The sequence below is a fragment of the Vanrija albida genome, assembly GCF_041260175.1.
Source record: "Vanrija albida strain AlHP1 chromosome Unknown contig_3, whole genome shotgun sequence".
Lineage (NCBI taxonomy): Eukaryota > Fungi > Basidiomycota > Tremellomycetes > Trichosporonales > Trichosporonaceae > Vanrija > Vanrija albida.
In genome coordinates this window covers 2422710-2441216 of record NW_027191422.1, presented here as the reverse complement: position 1 = coordinate 2441216, position 18507 = coordinate 2422710, and the positions used below count along the sequence as shown (strand labels likewise).

The window sequence follows — 18507 nt, the reverse complement described above, 5'->3', positions numbered from 1 at the left end:
ACTGCCGCGTGGCCTCGGAAATCGGAAAGCAGAGCTGGCCTCGCTGCGCGCCGCTCGCCTGCCAGTTCCCAGCGCTCGGCGTTCCCACCAGCGCGGGTGGGTGGGGCGATCGGCGCACCAGACACACCGAGAGAGATCAGGGCAGAGGCACGCAGCAGCAGGAATCCAGCAGCACACAGCCGAGCCCAGGCCCACCCGCGTCGCGGCGCCAAGTCGGGCCTGCCGACACGGCACAAGAGCACGCGCTTGTGGCCCGTTCCTGGGCTGCGAGGTGCTTCGGCGCCGGATGCCGCCGCGGTTGGAGCGACGAAAGAGCGAGCGAGCGAGCAGGCGCCGCCCCGGGCTCTAGACGTCACGCCGTTGGTGCGGGCAATTCCAGGCGGCGGGGGCGGCGGCGGCGTTCGCGGCGAGCGCCCAGCCGCGCGCTGAACACTACAGATTCCCCACGCGCGCGGCTTCGGCCTCATGGCACGCGCAGTTCACCCGGCCTTGGGCAATCCGCCACCGCCGACCCAAGCTCGTCGCTCGGATCGCTGCTGCTTCTGGGTGCGTCGGCTCTGGCCGCTGCTTCCTCGCCAGCGGCAGCGCGACGCGTGAGTGTGGGAGCATGCATGCGCATGCGCCGGCGCGCGTGCCGGCGCCGACCCCAAGCAAGGCGATGGACACGCAGGCGTGGTCCAAAGAGGACAAATTGATCACCGCCGATCGATGATGACGATGGCGTGGGTGGAAGGAAGCAAGGCAAGGCGCGGAGGAGCGGCGACGGGGGGAAAGAGCGCAGTAGCCGGCGACCCGGTCCCCTTGCCACCCTCCTGCCTGTCTTGGTTTAGACCTTGGCGGATTTGGCCTTGCTTCGCTTGAGGCCGACAAACCGACCGACGCAGCACTCTCTCTGGAGCCGAAGAGGCGGTGAATCCGACGGACGGTGACGAGGGCGGCGCGGCGCGGCGGCGACAAGGGATGGGATTGGGATCGGAATCGAGCTTGGTTTGGGCGCTGCGCGCTGCGTGCGCTGTGCCGCTCCAAGGGAAGGGACCGGGGGGCGCCTCGGATTGCGCATTTGGTCTGTTCGGGCTGAGTCAAGGGCGCGCGGGCGCGCGGGCGGGGGGAGGCGGGCGGCGGCGCATGCCCGGCGGTGGTCGGTGGGTGGCCAGGTGGCCAGGTGGGATCGGTGTCGCGCGAGATCGGTGGGGCGGGCGGGGCGCGGGGCGGCGGGGCGGCGGGCGGGGCGGGGCGAGGGCGAGCCAGTCGAGTCTCGGGGGTGCGGTTGCCGGGGTGCCGGGACTTGCTTGGACTGCCATATTCCCGGGCACGGGGTCAATCAGGTAACTGCCAGCACCGCACGGCACGGCGCAACCGACAAGTGAGGCGAGCGGCGAGAGCACTGCGCCAGAGCCAGCGCCAAAGCCTGCGCACCGCAGCGGCGGCAACCCCCGGCGGCGGCGAGGGCCGAGTCACCCACCGACCCACTCACCCAGGCTCTGACGACGCGCCACCGAGTCAGTCGTCGTCACCGCCCCCCTCCGGCCGCCCGCAGCCGGCGCGCCTGCGCCTGCCTGCGCCGCGCCGCCCTCGCATTCCATATCCGTCAGAACGGGGGTCGATCAATGCCGCGAGACCCGCACAAAGCAGGAGCACGCGCCGGCTTTGGCTTTGGGCCAGGTGCGGGCGGGCGCGCACGGCGCACGGCGCCGCCGGGTGCGCCTTGTTCGCGCCGGGTTCGCGCCCAGACCGGCCGCAGGCGAGCGGAGTCGAGTCGTGTCGAGTCGTGTATGGCTGCTGCGCTGGCTGGGCTGGGCTCGGGTGCGCGGGCACGGGGCGCGATCACAGTGGGCGCGGGCGGGGAGAGAGGCGCAGCGGCGCTCGTTGGCTGGCATCATCCCCGGTGTTACCTGCCGCAGCCGCTTACCGGCCGGGCGCGCGCCGGGCGAAGGAGCGAGCGAGCGAGCGAGCGAGCCAGAGGGGGCCGGGGCGGCCGGGCGGGGACGGCCACGCCCACGGCCACGGCCACGGCCAGTAGCCAGTAGCCAAGCAAACGAGCCCAGGTGGCCATGTTCCGTCGAGCAAGCGGCGGCGGCGCGCCCGCGGCAAGCAAGCAGCCCCCTCCCCCCCAACCCCCAACCCGCGCGCCTCTTCCCCCGAGTTCAGGCAGCCCGCCTCCCTCCGCCGGCCAGCCCGGCTCAATGTCTGGACGCCTGGCCGCCTGCCTGCGTGCACGCTCGCACCCCCGCGCGGCCTTGCGGACCATGGTCGATGCATGCATGCCATGCCCCGTCAGACTCTACCTGACCGCCGTCGTCACAGAGGCCGAGCTTGCCATTGTCATTGTCATCATCCCCATCACCCAAACTCCCACGTCGACGTCGCCGTCGTTGCTCTCGCCGCCGTCCCCCCGCCCCGCCCCCCTCCGCACCCATCCACTCACCCATTCGGCATCTCTTCCCGAGTTTTGTGGAGGTCCACCCACCCACCCACCCACCCACCCGCCGACGGACCCCTCCCCCCCCCCCCCCTCCCCATCACACCCAGCCAAGCTCGGCCTGCGCAGCCCATCGCAACGGCCACTGTCACGCACGCGCTGCTGTCGTGTCCGCCGCCAGCCGCCTGCCTATTGATCCCCCTCGCCCTCCCCGAGCCGAGGCAGCGCGACAACGACGACGCACGCCTCCTTTGACTGCGCCCCCCTCCTGCTGCCTGCCCGCCCGCCCCGCCGGTCGCCTTTCGTGCCGCCCATCCACCGCCGCCGTCCCCGACCGCCCGCCCGCGCCGCCCCGCCCAGCCCGCCCCGCTCCAGCCCCCACAGCCTCGCGGCGCAGCCTCCAGCACCCCTTTCGCCGCCGCGCGTGCTTGATCCTTTCTTCCTCTCTCATCCTCTCCATCCCCCTCACCACCACCACCACCACCACCAATGTCTGCGTCGCCGCCAGCAAGGTCGCCGGTAGCAGCGCCGCCGCCTGTCCCAGCACTCCCATCGACCACCACGACAATGTCGGTTCCCCATCTCGTCATCCGCGTAAATGACCCGGTCTCAACGACCGCGAACCCGTCCGAGAATCGACTCGCCACTCCGAGCCAAGGCGGTCACAGCACTACCGCCCCGAGCGCGACGCCCAGTGCGAGCGCGTCGGGCTCGCCACCAGTCAGCGCGGGGGCTGTAAACACGAGCGGTGGCAGCATCCAACGTGCCACGGTCAAGAGCGAGACCCCTACCCCTGCGCCTCCCCCCGCGCCAGTGGTCGATGATGACGAGATTGACGAGCTCGGTGATGATGAGCCCACGCCTCCGCTCCGCGTCGTCGCACCTTCGGCAGCGACCCTGGCCCCACCAGCACCGAGTCCGAAGACCTCCGGCGGCGGATCCAAGAGTCGCAAGTCTTCGTGCGACTTATGCCATCACCGAAAGATCAAGGTGGGTACAGATCTCGAGCTGACCCGAGCCTCGCCCTTCCTCCGCCCCGCCACGTACTAACACTCGCAGTGTGACCAAGTCCGACCTTCATGCTCCTCGTGCATGCGCAAGGGGCACCCGTGTCACTACTCTGAGGAGACCGAGGCCAACAACCCGCATTCGAATGGACGTAGAACGGCGGTCGAAGTCCCCAAGCCGCTTCACCTTGCGGGGGGCGGCCGCGCTTCGTTTGGCACCCCGGGCGGACCCAGCGGAACCACCGGAAGTTCGTCGCCCGCCTGGCTCTCGAGCAGTACTTCGCGTCCGAAGGGTGGCGCGAGCCGCCCCAACTCGGCGGCCGGCGGCAACATTGACCGTAAGAAGAAGCTTGACCGTGACCGGATCGTCAATGGCTATGGCTCGAGCAGCGACGAAGGTGATGACGACGAAAAGTCGAGCACACCATCAGGCGCCGGCAAGGCTCGGGATGTGGAGAACGACCTAGCCGACATGCTTGGCGAGAAGGATGACGAGGTTGACGAGCTCGACAGCGCCGACGAGGCTGCAAAGGGCAGCGTGTCGTCGCGCGGCAAGAAACGGGACGCCAGCGTCGACGACGAGCTCTCGGGCGAACTGCTCGAGCTCGCTTCCGCTCCACCCAAGAAAAAGAAGGCTCGTCCTTCCGCCCCCGAACCACCCCGGCTCAGCAGCGCCGCGCAAGCGGTGGCGCAGACGGCGCCGCCAGCCCGTCCCCGTAGCGTGGCGCACAATATTCCTCTCACACACCTGGCGCCACCGGCGTCCTCGTCGTCACACTCGATCGGCTCCGCCGCGTCCCGGTACGACGGCTATAGCCTGCCGCTGGTGACGCTCATGGCGTCGCTGCCCTCGGCGGAGACGCAGAGCATCTTGTTCAACACCTTCTTCAATGACCCTTTCCTCACCGAGGGTATCTCGCTCCTCCAGCCACAGTTTGTCGAAGACTTCCACTCGCTCGTTGAGCGCCGCTCGACCAACAAGCTCCGCGAAGGCGACGCCACGACGCTTGCCAATGCCTTCACCTTCTTGGCGGTCGCACTCAGAGTTCTCCCCGAGGAGACGAGCAAGCTTCTCCTCGCCTCGGGCACCACGGCGTCCTCCAACGCCCCGCGCTCGGTTGGCCGTATCGTTGCCAACCAGCCCGCGTCGGCAGCGGACCCGACCCCCCTGGATCAGCGGTACTTTGAGCTTGCGCTCCTCGCCGCCCAGATCGCAGAGCAGCGGGACGCCCCGTCGGTCATGTACGTGGTGCACAAACTCGTCCTCTTCCGCTACGCGACCCTGGGCTTCCGCAAGGACAGGCTTGTGCTCGCCGGCGGCTGGCTCGCCCAGGCCATCAAGACGGCCCAGGCGCTTGGCATGAGCAAGGAATGGGAGGGCATCCCACAGGGTGAGCGCGAGCTGCGCCGCCGCGTCATGTGGTCGCTGTACATTGCGGACCGCCAGTTCTCGTTCGAGACGGCATTCCCGTACACGATTTACGACGCGCACCAGGGTATCCACCTGCCGTCGCCCATTTCCGAGCAGGAGCTCTACAAGATCGCGCCAGACTCGCCAACCCTGCCGCCCCACTCCACAGAGAACGGTCCTACGGCCTGCACGGCGCTCTTCATCCACACGCACCTGACTCGCCGGATCACGCCGATCCTCGACTCGTTTGTGACGGTCGGACCGTCGGGAACGCCGCACGACCTGGTTCTGAGGTTTGATGCCTCGCTCGACGCGTTCCAGGAGGCCCTTCCGCCGTACCTTCGGCTTTTCCCGCTCACCGACACGCGGTACGACTCTGCGCACCAGTACCTGGCGCCCCACCGTGTCCGGCTGCACTCTACGCTGCTGTCGTACCGCCTCGGTGTGCACCGCGCGCACCTGGCCTCGTACCTGCTGCCCAACGGCTCGCCCGGTGTGCGGGCGGTCATTGCCCAGGTGTGCCTGGCGTCGTTGCGCTGCCAAAAGTCTGCCAAGATGCTCGACCCCAAGCTCTCGCCGCGCCTGTTCAGCGCCCAGTCAGTGTTCGAGGCGGCCGCGACCCTCGCCCTGATCATGTACGTCGAGCGCGCCGTCGCGGGCCCGAGCAACCAGCAGTCGATTGCGCAGTCGTCCGAGTACCTGTCCATGCGGGCTGGTGTGGCTGACGGCACCGAGCTCCTCGACAATGTGAGCTCAGTGTCGGACGCGGGCTCGTTTGCCCGCGTGGCTGTCCGCGTATTGCGGGAAGTGATCGCAAAGGTCGATGCGGGCCCGCGCTCTGCTACTGCGTCGACCACTTCGCCAGCTGCTGCCGCCACGGTGTCTTCGCCCACCAAGCCCGGACCGTCGCCCAACGGCACCACGGCCGCCCTGGCCAACGGTAACGGCGAGGCCAGCACTCCCATGGCGGCCAATGGCAGCGCTGGCAGTGTCAGCCCTGCGGCACCGCACCGGGACGCGTCGCCGACGCCCAACCCCTACGTCGTTGCCGTGACACAATGGCTCGACGCGTGGCGGGCGGCGGGCATCAGCGTCGACTATCTCTTGCGCGAGGCCGACTGGCCGAGCTGGGAGAAGGTCATTGCTGGGATGTAAGCAGCGGTGCTGCTTCTGCTGCTGCTGGTCGAGGCCCGCCTGTTGCGAGCTTGTGCGCGCTCGGTGCTGGCACCGTGCTGCGGGCCATCCGTGTACCCCCCATCTTGAAACGATCCTCTGTTCTCCGCCACGACCACCACCAGCATCCTACGAAGTCAATGAATAAGGTGAAGACGCGCGTCTTAATCCCGGCAGACGCGCCAATTGTAAACAAATAGATGCAGGGCTCTGGTGATACATGCGTGAGCCAGCGCAAGCCCTTGGTAATGCCACGAAACAATCTATGCGGGGGGGGCGGCAGGACGGCTGGCTACATGATGACCGCGGCTACATGATGATGCAGCGTCGAGGCGGCTGCATGACGACACAGCAGCAGCACGGCTACATGATGACACAGCATCGCCCGTCCTGGATGTCCTCGGACCTGCGGCGCGTCCGGAGCTCGTACTTTGACTTGGGCGGGTGTGGCTGGGCGGGTGGCTGTGTGCATGTGTCAGCGGCGCGGCGGGCTGTATTCTAACGCACCACGCGCTCCCCCCGGCGTACGCGGCGTACGAGCTCGTCGAACGCAATGTCGACGTTGAACCCGTCGAGCGCGCTCGTCTCGACAAACGGCGCGCGCAGCGACCTTGCCAGCGCCTGCCCCTCGGCCGAGCTGACCTGGCGCCGGTGCTCGAGGTCGCACTTGTTGCTCACGAGCACGAGCGGGACCGCCGGCGCGTCCTTTGCGACCTTGATGGCCGTGTGGAGCGCGGGCAGCACGTCGAAAGACGCGCGGTCAGTGATGCTGTAGACGAGGAGGAAGGCGCGGCCGAACCTGAACCACCCGTCGGCCATGGGCGCGTATTCTTCTGCGCGGCGGCGTCAGCCGCCGCAGCCCCCGCCGAACCCCCGGCCGCCCGCCGCCGGCTCCTCACCTTGCCCCGCCGTATCCAGAATCTCGAGCTGCACGGCCTCGTCGTCGACGACGAGCTGGCGCAGGTAGTTGTCCTCGATCGTCGGGTCGTAGTGGCTGGCGTGTGAGCTAGCGGTTCGAGAAGCCGGCGCCGTCGCGTCGCACTGACACGGACGCGGGCGGCGACTCACTTGTCCTCGAAGCGCGACGAGAGGAACCGGATCGTGATGGACGACTTGCCGACGCCTAGCGTCAGCGCCGCTGCAAGGCCGACTCACCCCCCGCGCCGACGACGACGACCTTGAGCACGTCCTCGGCGTCGTGCATCCGTGTTGGTGGTGGTGGTGTTGAGATCGCGGCGCGCAACAAACATCAGAGGGGCCGGGCGCGAGGGAATCGGCGGCGGCAGGTAGGCAGGCAGGCAGGCAGGCCTGGATCGATCGGCGGCCCGCGCGCGAGCACAAGCGTCGGTGAGTGAGCGAGTGATGCGGCAGCCTTGTTCGCCAGTGTCGGTTGGTGCAGGCGCCACCGCCAAGGCCAAAGGACGACGAGCACGGCACGCACGGCACGACAAGTATCATACATTATGCTGAGTGGTATGGTGGTGGTGCTGTACTAGGTACTACAGTGTCAAGGCGACAAGAGGGGCCATGGGGGACCGTGTATGTGTGCGTCCGCTATCCGTGAGTGTGGGGATGCAGTGGGATGGCGGGGATGGCGGGGATGGGGGGCTGGTGTATGTGGCTTGTACTTGTGTGTGGGTGGGCGTCGGCCGTGTGCCGGCGGCGCGGCGAGCGGATGCGGGACGAGTCGCCGCCCGCTCAGTGCGCGTCGTGACCGGGACCGTCGTGGCCGTACGCGCTGGCCGTGTGGTAGCGGGCCAGCTCGGCGCGGAACGCGGCGAGGTCTGGGGGAGTGTCAGCGAGTCGGAATGTGGGAGCGCGAGTGTGGCGGCCGCTGGGCGCGCCGCGACAACGGCCAGACCCGCGGTGAGTCCACGCTGGTGAGTCCACGCGGTAGCGTACACCGTGCAGGTCAGGCGCAAGCGCGCAAGCTGGTCGACACCACGCGTGACGAGCTGCTTGCGCAGGGGCAGTCTGTGCACCGCCTGGCCCAGGCCACTGCTATGACGCGGGTGGACTGCAGCGCCGAGCGACAAGCGACACCACACCACTACGGCCCACCACGGCCCACCACCACGGCCCACCACACCGACTCACGACCGTCACACATGCCAGAGTAGTTTGAGGGCTGCTCGCACGGGAGCTCGTAGTACGTCTCGCGGTGGCCGCAGACGCCGGTGGGCGTGTCGCGCGCCTGGAACCGGCTGGGGTGTTGTCAGCGAGGGAAGGGGTGACGAGGAGCGGCGACGCGACTCACTAGTACTCGTTCTCGTTCATGGGCATTGTGGTGGTGGTTTAGGGGGTTGGGGGTCGAGCTAGAGCTGGTGAGGCTAGAGTGTTGCTTGAGTGAGGAGGAAGGCGAGTCGAGAGAGAGGTATGGGAGGAGGCATGAGAAATTCCAACCCGGGGCAGACTATATACTGTGCTCCCCTCATCCACTGGCGCACCAGCAGCAAGCAGCAAGCAGCAAGCAGCCGCGCCCGCCCTCGTCGCGCCCGCCGTCCCCCAGTGCCTGGGATGACGAAGACGGCGCCAGTGTACACTGGGGCCGCTGGTCCAGACTGGCCGGGGCGGGCGGGGGCTCGAGTGTGCAGCAACCCGGTGGGCTGGGCGGGCTCATCTCGGCGACTTGGTGCCTAATCCCCCGCGCTCGACGCTCGTCGGCCCACGAGATTGATGGCGCAGCGCAGCGCACCGCTGATGGATGGGCAGGCGCAGGAGCAGCGCGCGCACCGTGCGTGGGATAGAGGGATGGCGCGTCTGTGCGGGCTGGCCGAGTAGCGACGCGCGCGGCACAGCGACCAGTCCAAACCTACTTGGCTGCAACTACAACCTCCCTTCTGTGACACGGCGAAGCGAGGCCTGGAGCGGCCGGCGGACGGAGCGGCGCCGTGGCTTCTGGCAGCTTGGCAAGACGCAGGGCAGGGCTGTGCGCGACAACTAATCAACTCCAGTCGCGCCGGCATGCCGACAAGTGGCCCCGGCATGACCCCCGCCCCTCATCAACGCCCATCGACCGTAATCAACTGCCAATCCCACACCCATCGACTCAATATCGACGCCCCGCCCCAATGAGCCACCATGGGGCACAATTACGCACAATCGCGCCCGTCGTCGTCAATCTACCGCCCCCACAGACCCCGAGCCCCCGAGCCAGTGAACAGTGATGAATGACATGGGTGTTTGTGTTTGTGGCAACATGGTCTAGTGTCTACACATCGCGACGCCCTGCGCCTTGCCGCCGCCCCGCCCCGCCCCCCTCGCCCCGCTCTGCCATCTCCCATCCCCTCATCCGCAAGCCCCTCAGAAATCCGCATCGGTGCGGAACACTCGGCGCTGCAGATTGCCCTCCTCGTCATTGTCGGACCGGTTCTGGTGCGGGGTCGCCGAGCGCGACACGTTTGCCAACTGGTATGCCGACACACGCGACTCGAAGAAATCTGTGTCGTCAGCGTCGCCCCTCCCCACACGACCCACTTGTCTTGCCCTGGAGCGAGATCAACTCCATCCAGTCGAACGGATTGGTGGCGTGGTAGATCTTGTCGTACCCTAGCGCCACCACCAGCCGGTCGGCAACAAACTCCATGTACTGGCACATGGACTAACGAGTCAGTAACCACACGCGCCATCGCCGCTGTACCACTAACCTCCGAGTTGATGCCTATTAATCGGCACGGCAGCGCGTCGGTCAGGAACTCCTTCTCGATCGCAAGTGCCTCGCGGACAATCGCGTGTACCTCGGTCTGAGAACAGCGGTGCTTGAGGTGCTGGTACAGCAGGCACGCAAAGTCGGTGTGCATCCCCTCATCACGGCTGATCAGCTCGTTCGAGAAGGTGAGTCCGGGCATGAGGCCACGCTTCTTGAGCCAGAAGATGGCCGCGAAAGAGCCCGAGAAGAAGATGCCCTCGACGCAGGCAAACGCGATCAACCGTATCCTGAACGGCTAGGGGACCTTAGCATCTGGACCACCTATGCCCAAACAGCTACTCACCAGCTCAGGCGTGATGTACTTCATCGCCCAGTCGGCCTTCTTCTGGATGCAGGGTACTGGTTTCATCAGCGCCCACCCCAACTCTCCCCACTCACTTGTCTCCATGCCCTTGAACAAGAAGTCCTTCTCCTCAGAGTCCCGCACATACGTCTCAATCAACAGACTGTACGTCTCGGCGTGAACCTGCTCAATCATGGTCTGGAAGGCGTAGAACGCGCGCGCCTCGGCGATCTGAACGTCCATTGAAAACTGCGACACGAGGTTCTCGCCAACGATCCCGTCCGAAGAAGCAAAGAAAGCGAGGATCCCTTGTGAGAAGTCAGCACGGCTCATCAAGGTGCGAGCTTGCACAGGACCTACTCAGGATGAAGAACCGCTCCTCTTCAGTCATGCGGTCGTGCCAGTCGTGCAGGTCGTGACCAAGGTCGAGCTCTTCGGCGGTCCAGAAACTCGCCTGGGCTTGCTTGTACGCGAGCCAGATCTCGCGGTACTTGATGGGGAACACGACGAAGCGGTCGCTCGACTCGCGCAGAATGTCCTCGTCCTCTTCCTCCGGAAACAACCGGGCCGTGGCAGGGTGGTAGTCTTTGCCACTGGCGAAGGCGACGCTTGAGAAGCTCGGCGACGGAGAGCGACGCTGGATGGCCATTTTCGAGCTCTCGGCAACCCGTTCCGGTTCACGAGCGAGCATCTCGACGTCGTCGGGCCGCGCCGCGGTATCGATCGAGTGGGTCGAGGCGTAGAGCGGCCTGATGTTGTTGATGCGCTCCATGCCTTCCATGTCGTCGATGCTCGTGCCCTGCGAGCAGACTGACGAGGCCGACGACGATGTGCCGCTCTTGAGGGACAGTGGATGGCGGAGTGGCATGGGCAGCGCGAGATGCCGGCTTTGTGGCGAGAGGAACGTTGTCATGGGAATAGTTGAGTGGCGTGGGGGCGTGCTGTGGTGGTCGCGGGGTTGCTAGTCTGCTTTGCAGCGAGTAGCGAGTGTCTGAGCGTAGACAGAGAGGAGCGCACGAGCGGGGAAATGTGTGGATGGGGAGAGATGGATTGGTAGGAGAGATGTGTCGTTGAGCCTGCCTGGTGTTGCTCGCTGCCGCGGCCGATGACTGTGGTCCGGTCAACCACTTCGGCATCTCATCGACTGTACGGTGGCAAAATAATCGTCATTGTGGGTCACGTGCAACGCGACTGTCCCTTAGATTTCAATGCTGCAAGACGGCAAATGGATTACAATTTTCATGGTTAGAATTACGCAAAGCCATTAGGAATTTCTGGGTATTCAAACACTAAGGGGGGCGGCCGAAAGTACTCGGATCCCGGAACGGAACGACGACGAGACGGCAACAGCAAAAGATCAAGGACCAACAAATCATTAAAAGTCGCGCACCTCGCAAGCGACAACAAAACCAGCATCCCCACGACCCACGGCCACGACGACCATGAGTGCACTGTGGATCTCGAGCCAGCGGCACGTCCTCGTCGCTCCCCGAGGCCTTGCGCATGTCGCACCGGCACTGCGGCATCGGCAGCTGTCCTCCTCGTCCTTCCTCGCCGCCCCGGGTGACAAGCCAAGCGGAGGGTTGTCAGCGACCAACTGGGGAGCACCGAGCCGTATTCCCGGAGGAAACCGCGGCGGTCGCGGCGGTGAGAGCATCCCCGGCGGCTCGCCCAGGTCCCGGGGACCACGGGGACCGCGAGACGACCAGCCGCGACGACCCGGCTTCGGCGCCGACAGGTCAAACGATCGCCGAGGAGGGTTCGGCGACAGGCAGGGTGGTCGAGACGATGCACGACCAGCCCGCGGCGGAGGATTTGGCCTCAAATCTGCCACTGGCGGACCCGACAAGTGGGCGCCGCGGCCGAACCGCCAGGCTGGCGGCGGCCAGCCGCGGGAAGCACCGGCCCGAGGCGTGCTGAACAACTCCGAGTCGTCCAACCCACCGAGGACCTTTGATCGGCCAGCGTTCACTGCCTCTGACCAGGTCTACAACACATTTCGCATTGAGGAGGACGACTTTGGGGGCCGGAGCGGCCGGAGAGGACGGCAGCCGCGCGAGTCGCGCTCCCTCCTCAACCAAGGCGACGAGGACGTCCAGCTCCCCGGCTCTAGGCACCACAGCGTCAAGGGAAAGGGCGATAAGAAGGGTCGCCACAACTTGCGCCAATGGGCCACTGAGGAGGACGACGCCGCTGATGAGGAAGCGTATAAAGCCCTTCGAGAGTTGGAAGCAGCGCAGCAAAAGCGCCGCGACGACGCAGCAAGGGCCGCCCGCGCCAAGAAGGCAGAGTCGGACAAGAACGTGTTCATTCCCGCGACTATCAGCGTTGCGCAGCTCGCTGAGAAGTTTGGGACCTGGACTGGTATGTGCTTGCTTGCCTGGGACTGTTTAGGTGCTGACGCCACACAGGCCGAGTGCAGCGCCAAATGATCCAGCTTGGCATGTCGGAGAACCAGCGCCGAGCCGACTACCTGCTCAACGCAGACGAGGCAAGCAACCTCGCAATCGAGTTCAACCTGAACCCTATTGTGGACGAGGATAAGGGCTTTGACATCTACCCCGAGGTTGACGACAACTTGGTAGAGGGCTTGCCGCTGCGCCCGCCAGTCGTCACCATCATGGGCCATGTCGATCACGGCAAGACGACGTTGCTCGACTCGCTGCGTCACTCGTCGGTCGCGGCTGGAGAGGCTGGCGGCATTACGCAGCACATCGGCGCGTTCTCGGTCCCTCTGTCGTCCCTGTTGCCCAAGGACGCACCGCCCACCGACGCGACAATTACGTTCCTCGACACCCCGGGCCACGCGGCGTTTACTGGCATGCGCGCGCGTGGTGCGAGCATGACCGACCTGGTGGTGTTGGTCGTTGCCGCCGACGACGGCGTCATGCCCCAGACCAAAGAGGTCATCGAGCTCGTCAAGGCTGCCGGAGATTCGGTCGGCATGGTTGTCGCCATCAACAAGTGCGACAAGCCGATGCTTGACATCGAACGGGTCAAGAGCAACCTCGGTGCCGAGGGTGTCATTTTGGAAGAGGACGGTGGCGACGTGCCGGCTGTGCGCGTGTCCGGCCTCGCCAGGATCGGCCTTGACGACCTCGTTGAGACGCTGTCCACGCTGGCCGAGATCCGTGACTTGCGCGCGCGCGTTGACGGCAAGGCTGAGGGCTTTGTCATCGAGTCGCACGTCGACAAGGGCCTCGGTATCGTCGCGACAGTGCTGGTTGCCCGCGGCACCCTCAAGCCCGGCTCGGCTCTCGTCGCTGGCAACACCTGGGCCCGCGTGCGCACAATGACCGACGCCAACGGAAACGAGGTCCACGAGGCGACGCCAGGAACCCCAGTCATCATCACGGGCTGGAAGGACGTCCCGACGGCCGGTGACCAGCTTCTCGAGGCGGTCGGTGGCGAGGAGATGGCCAAGAAGTGCATCGCCAACCGTCTGCGCGACGCCGAGCGCAAGGCGCTCGCAGAAGACCTCGTGGCCGTCAACGCCAAGCGAGAGCAGGACCGTATCCGCGCCACGGCCGATGCCGCGCGTCAAGCAGCGGCCAAGGAGGCTGGCCAGAACGTCGGGCAGGCCATGGCTGCCGCCCGGCGAGCGGAAGAGGCGGCCAAGTCCGCAACGGCACGCAGGGACTTGCGCCTGGTTATCAAGGGCGACGTCAGCGGCACCGTCGAGGCTGTGGTCGGCGCGCTCGAGCCCATCGGGAACAAGGAAGCGGGCGTCAAGATTGTGCACACGGGCGTGGGTAACGTGAGCGAGAGCGACATCATGATGGCGGAAGCCGCCGAGGCGACCGTCATCGGTTTCAGCGTCGACTGCTCGCGCGACCTCAAGACGGAGGCGGCGCTCGCCGGCGTGCCGCTGCACCTCGAGAGCGTCATCTACCGCCTCATCGAGACGGTGCGCAAGTCTGTCGGCGCGCTCCTCCCGCCGCGTATCGAGCACCGCGTGACCGGCGAGGCGACGGTGCAGCAGGTCTTCGAGATCAAGCTGGGCAAGAAGGAGGTCAAGCGGATTGCCGGGTGCCGCGTTGGAAACGGTGTCATCTCGAAGAACGAGGGCGTCCGCGTCCTCCGCGGCCCGAACCGCGACATTGTGCACGAGGGTAAGTCGCTGCAGATGCATCGCCGCACACACATGCTGACGCGCACAGGCACGATGGAGACGCTGCGCCACGTCAAGAAGGACGTCCTCGAGATCCGCAAGGGCATCGAGTGCGGTATCGGCCTCGCCGACTTCTCCGACATTCGCGAGGGCGACGAGATTGTCACGTTCACGACTGTCGAGATTGCGCGCGAGCTAGACTAGGTAGACCACCACTCACATACACTACACACAGCATTGCAGCATTTACCTCTGCACGTTCCATGCATTTCCATTACTCTGCATCCTGTGCATGCACCTGTGCCATCTGTCGTCTCGAAACAACCGTCATAACCCTGCGTCTAGTTTACATGCGGAACACGCCCCAGTCGCCGCTGTCGCCGTCGGCGCCAATCTCGCCACGGCCGCCACCGTTGCCACCCTGCTTGCGCGAAGCCTTCTCGTCTGCTGCGACCTCGAGGGCGAGGCCGAGAATGTCGCGCGTGTCCTTGGGCTCGATGATGCCGTCGTCCCACAGCCGGGCGGTCGAGTAGAGCGCCTCCGACTCCTTCTCGATACGCTCACGGAGCTCGGCAAAGTGCTTGTCGGCGTCCGAGTGCTTGTTGCCCGAGACGGTCTGCATGACGCTCGAGAGCTGGTCGGGGCCCATGACCGACACCTTGGCGTTGGGCCACATGAAGAGGAAGCGGGGAGCGTATGCGCGGCCACACATGCCGTAGTTGCCGGCACCGTACGAGCCGTTGACGACGACGGTGAACTTGGGGACCTTTGCGCGGGCGACGGCGCGGACCATCTTGGCGCCGTCCTTGGCGATACCGCCCTTCTCGGCCTTCTCGCCGACCATGTAGCCCGAAACGTTGACGAGGAAGACGAGGGGGATGCCGCGCTGCGAGCAGAGCTCGATAAAGTGCGTGGCCTTGAGGGCCGAGGGCGAGAGGAGCACACCGTTGTTGGCGACAATGCCGACCGTGTGGCCGTGGATCTCGGCAAAGCCAGTGATACACGTCTTGCCGTACTCCTTCTTGAACTCGCGGAACTCGGAGCCGTCGGTCACGCGGGCAATGACCTCGCGCATGTCAAACGCCTGGCGCGTGTCGGGGGGGACGATGCTGTTAAGCTCCTCGGCGGGGTAGGCGGGCTCGCGGACGGGGCGGGGAGGCGCGATGGATTTTGGGCTCGCGTTGCCAAGGTCGAGGACGGCCTCACGCGCCAGGCGGATGGCGTGGGCGTCAGAGGTGGCAAGGTAGTCGGCCACACCGGAGACGCTCGTGTGCATCTCACCACCGCCGAGGGTCTCGTCGTCAACAATCTCACCCGTGGCGGCCTTGACGAGCGGGGGACCGGCAAGGAAGATACGTCCTTGGTTCTGACCCGTCAGCAAGGCAGGCACGCACGCCCATGGCAGCTCTCCTCACCTTGACAATGATGACAACGTCCGACATGGCGGGCATGTAGGCACCACCGGCGACCGAGATACCGTGAGTGACCGAGATCTGGGGGATACCGAGACCGCTCATGCGGGCCATGTTGTAGAAGATGCGGCCGAAGTGGTCGACGTCGGGGAAGACGTTGGCCTGGTACGGCAGGGCGGCTCCGCCCGACTCGACGAGGTAGATGCAGGGGAGGCGGTTCTCGAGCGCGACCTGCTGGGCACGGAGGTGCTTCTTGACCGTGAGGGGGTAGTACGCGCCGCCCTTGACGGTGGGGTCGTTGGCGACGATCATGCAGCGGCGGCCCGAGACGGTTCCTGGGGGTGTGAGACGGTGATCACGGCGGAGCTCGGCACGACTTACCGATACCAGTGATGATGCCGGCGCCGGGGAGGTCGTCGGGGTAGACCTCGTGCGCGGCGAGGGGCGAGAGCTCGAGGAAGGCGCTGTCGGGGTCGAGGAGCGCCTGGACACTGGGGGCCGTCAGCGGGTGTCGCGGGGCGCGCAGCTCCACGCCAAGTAGCCGAAGGTCGCGCCCAGCCAGCCGCGCCTGCGCCCGCCGGCCCTCGGCCCTCGGCCCTCGGACGCCGACGACAACTCACCGCTCACGCGCGCCGAGCTTGTCGGTCCCCGACGCCTTCCACTTTTCGAGCCTCTTCTTGCCTCCGCCCTCGCGGGCCTTGGCCCGCAGGCCCTTGAGGTTTGCGACGAGGCCGGCCATGTGCTCCTTTGCGGCGACGGTCTCGGGGGATTTCTGGTTGATCGACGTCGGGAGGGGGTGCGGCGCCGTGCCCGTTGGCAGGAGGGGGGGCTGGACGATGAGCGTGCGCGCGAGGCGGGGCGCGGGGCCGGCTGGCGTGGAGCGGAGCAGCGCCTGGCTGCGGAGCGTGCGGACTCCGCGGAGCATGGTGTGTGCGGTGTGGGTGTGCTGGGGGTTGGGAGTGGTCGCGAGCGAGAGTGATGCCTGTGCTGGTGCTTGCTTGTGCTATGCGTGTCGATGGAAAAGGCAGCGATGGGTGTCGGGAAGAGTGACAGACTCGCCCCGCTTGGTCTCGGTCCATATGAATGGTCGTGTCCAAGGTCCGGCGTTGAGCCTCCACATGGTCCGTTGCCGACTGGCCCGGTTAGCCACCCCAGCCAGCGACCCGACATGCGCGGCCGAGTGTGGGGCCGCCCGCGCGCCCGCTGCTCCGCTCCACCACGCTCACGCCTCTCTCGCCTATCCCGACAAACTTCCGCCCTCACCCTGGCGGCCCAACATCGCACCGCTCGCCAACTCGTCGTCCGCTTTCCGCTCTTGTCCCGCTCGACATGCACCCCCATACACCGTCATAGAAAAAATCATGCAGCCAAGCAACAGCAACCACTATCAAAGTGTCTGGGGTGGGGGAACAAGCAGCCAAACGGGAGATCTCGAGAATAAATGTCACCGCGGGGTCACCACCGGCGCGGCCGGGAGCGTGGACCTAGACGGAGACTCGGAGCGCACAGCACAGACAACGCCTAGTAGTCCTCGTCGTCGTCGCAGTAGGGAACATAAGAACCCGCGACGGCCTGCAAAAGTAAGTCAGTCACCCCCTCCGACACATCTCCGCCGCCCTCCGCTACAACCGACACCCCCTCCCTTCCCCGCACTCACCTCGAACAGAGTGGCATTGTATGCGGGGTAGGTGAAGGCCTTTGTGTCGACGCACAGCACCTCGCCAATGTAAATGTTTGTGCAGTCGGCGTTGATCTGGGGGTTGTTGGCGTAGAGCGTCTCGTTGGCGATGCCGTACTGCTGCTGAATCCAGTCGCACGTGTCGTCCTCGACGACGGTGTAGATCTTTGTGCAGTCCTGGCCGCTGACGCCGAGGCAGACGGTCTGGTTGATCTGCAGGTTGTGGCAGTTTGTGTCGACCGTCTCGTCGTTGACGAGGGCGAACTGGAACGTCGAGACGCCGTGGCGGGTGGCTACGTCGGGGAACAAGCCACGGGGAGTCGAGAAACGTACGTCACGCGTCGCAGAGGAACAAATGCAAGGCACAATGGTCAGTGCGTGTTCTTACACAGAGGCTGCCGTTTCATATCCAAGCCATCGAGCTCAAGCAGGCGCTGGCTGCCACTGGCATCGGCGACAACGCGACAACGCGACAACGCCAGTACGCCACATCGTGTCCAAGTGCGAGTCGCAGCTGCGCGTGACACCAACCCCAGGCGACGGGCTATGGCGCAAAACACGCCGCCCCCTTCCCCTTGGCGCACTGCGGAATGCAGCAGTCGGCCGACTGGCAAACACCTCGCAGCATCCGTCCACCGCGACACCGTCCCGCTCCCGACGCCCGACCCCCAGCAGCATCCCGAGAGCCCTCGGAGGCACCCCACACAACACTCACACAGCTCGTCGCACGTGTCGCCGGCCTTGACGACGGCGGTACGCGTGCAGCCCTCGATAAAGTCGGCCTTGGCTGTAGGCGGGTCGTAGGGCAAGGGCGTGGCGCGGTCGAGAGAGCAGCGGGCAAGGGCAAGTGGCGAGAGCAGCGCGGCGGGGAGAAACCTGTCAGTGCAAGGCCCGGGTCACACACACGCGACTCACCGAGGAGGGGGAGCGCGAGGAGGGCGAGGGCGGCGAACATGCTGGCTACAGTATGGGGAGGTCGCGAGGTCGGGTCGAGTCGAGTCTGAACGGGGCGAACGAGCGTGATAAACGAGTGTGGGGTACGGGGCGAGCGAGCGAGAACAAGGCAAGAGAACAAGCGACGACGAGCAGATGTCAAAGGCAGACTGAGCCAGATGGATTCATACCCCCACGCCCTCCAACCACGGCCCATTGTTGATCCTGTCTCAAGCGGCTTTGCTCTGCAGCACGCGTCCGCGTCTGCGTCGTCGCCGCTGCCGCAGCTGTCGCCGCAGACGCCACCCAGGGGCCGTACTCGGGACACCTGGGACACCTGGTGCAAGTGCTCGCTGTCCCGGGCCACAGTG

General features: G+C 66.0%; 7 protein-coding genes across 7 annotated transcripts; 2 read left to right on the top strand and 5 right to left on the bottom strand.

Moving 5' to 3' along the window:
- Positions 1 to 2986: 2986 nt before the first annotated feature.
- On the top strand, positions 2987 to 5992 carry Q8F55_004244 (uncharacterized protein; the record flags this gene model as incomplete). Its single annotated transcript, XM_069352765.1, has 2 exons — positions 2987 to 3409; positions 3479 to 5992. 2 exons carry the CDS (start codon positions 2987 to 2989, stop codon positions 5990 to 5992), a joined length of 2937 nt encoding a protein of 978 aa, XP_069210183.1.
- A 381-nt stretch (positions 5993 to 6373) lies between these two features.
- Positions 6374 to 7214, bottom strand: Q8F55_004243 (uncharacterized protein; the record flags this gene model as incomplete). The annotated part of the gene is made up of 5 exons (XM_069352764.1): positions 6374 to 6472; positions 6518 to 6843; positions 6910 to 7004; positions 7079 to 7133; positions 7166 to 7214. 5 exons carry the CDS (start codon positions 7212 to 7214, stop codon positions 6374 to 6376), a joined length of 624 nt encoding a protein of 207 aa, XP_069210182.1.
- A 494-nt stretch (positions 7215 to 7708) lies between these two features.
- Positions 7709 to 8293, bottom strand: Q8F55_004242 (uncharacterized protein; the record flags this gene model as incomplete). Its single annotated transcript, XM_069352763.1, has 3 exons — positions 7709 to 7794; positions 8108 to 8214; positions 8268 to 8293. The coding sequence occupies 3 exons, from the start codon at positions 8291 to 8293 to the stop codon at positions 7709 to 7711; spliced, it is 219 nt and encodes a 72-aa protein (XP_069210181.1).
- Positions 8294 to 9313: 1020 nt separating this feature from the next.
- RNR2_2 (Ribonucleotide-diphosphate reductase (RNR), small subunit) lies at positions 9314 to 10915 on the bottom strand (the record flags this gene model as incomplete). Its single annotated transcript, XM_069352762.1, has 6 exons — positions 9314 to 9450; positions 9488 to 9611; positions 9658 to 9954; positions 10003 to 10058; positions 10098 to 10310; positions 10363 to 10915. The coding sequence occupies 6 exons, from the start codon at positions 10913 to 10915 to the stop codon at positions 9314 to 9316; spliced, it is 1380 nt and encodes a 459-aa protein (XP_069210180.1).
- A 529-nt stretch (positions 10916 to 11444) lies between these two features.
- On the top strand, positions 11445 to 14317 carry IFM1 (translation initiation factor IF-2; the record flags this gene model as incomplete). The annotated part of the gene is made up of 3 exons (XM_069352761.1): positions 11445 to 12366; positions 12414 to 14114; positions 14163 to 14317. The coding sequence occupies 3 exons, from the start codon at positions 11445 to 11447 to the stop codon at positions 14315 to 14317; spliced, it is 2778 nt and encodes a 925-aa protein (XP_069210179.1).
- A 142-nt stretch (positions 14318 to 14459) lies between these two features.
- Positions 14460 to 16450, bottom strand: Q8F55_004239 (uncharacterized protein; the record flags this gene model as incomplete). Its single annotated transcript, XM_069352760.1, has 4 exons — positions 14460 to 15479; positions 15529 to 15860; positions 15907 to 16016; positions 16146 to 16450. The coding sequence occupies 4 exons, from the start codon at positions 16448 to 16450 to the stop codon at positions 14460 to 14462; spliced, it is 1767 nt and encodes a 588-aa protein (XP_069210178.1).
- A 596-nt stretch (positions 16451 to 17046) lies between these two features.
- Q8F55_004238 (uncharacterized protein) lies at positions 17047 to 18158 on the bottom strand (the record flags this gene model as incomplete). The annotated part of the gene is made up of 4 exons (XM_069352759.1): positions 17047 to 17097; positions 17183 to 17496; positions 17919 to 17990; positions 18119 to 18158. 4 exons carry the CDS (start codon positions 18156 to 18158, stop codon positions 17047 to 17049), a joined length of 477 nt encoding a protein of 158 aa, XP_069210177.1.
- Between the last annotated feature and the right edge of the window lie 349 nt (positions 18159 to 18507).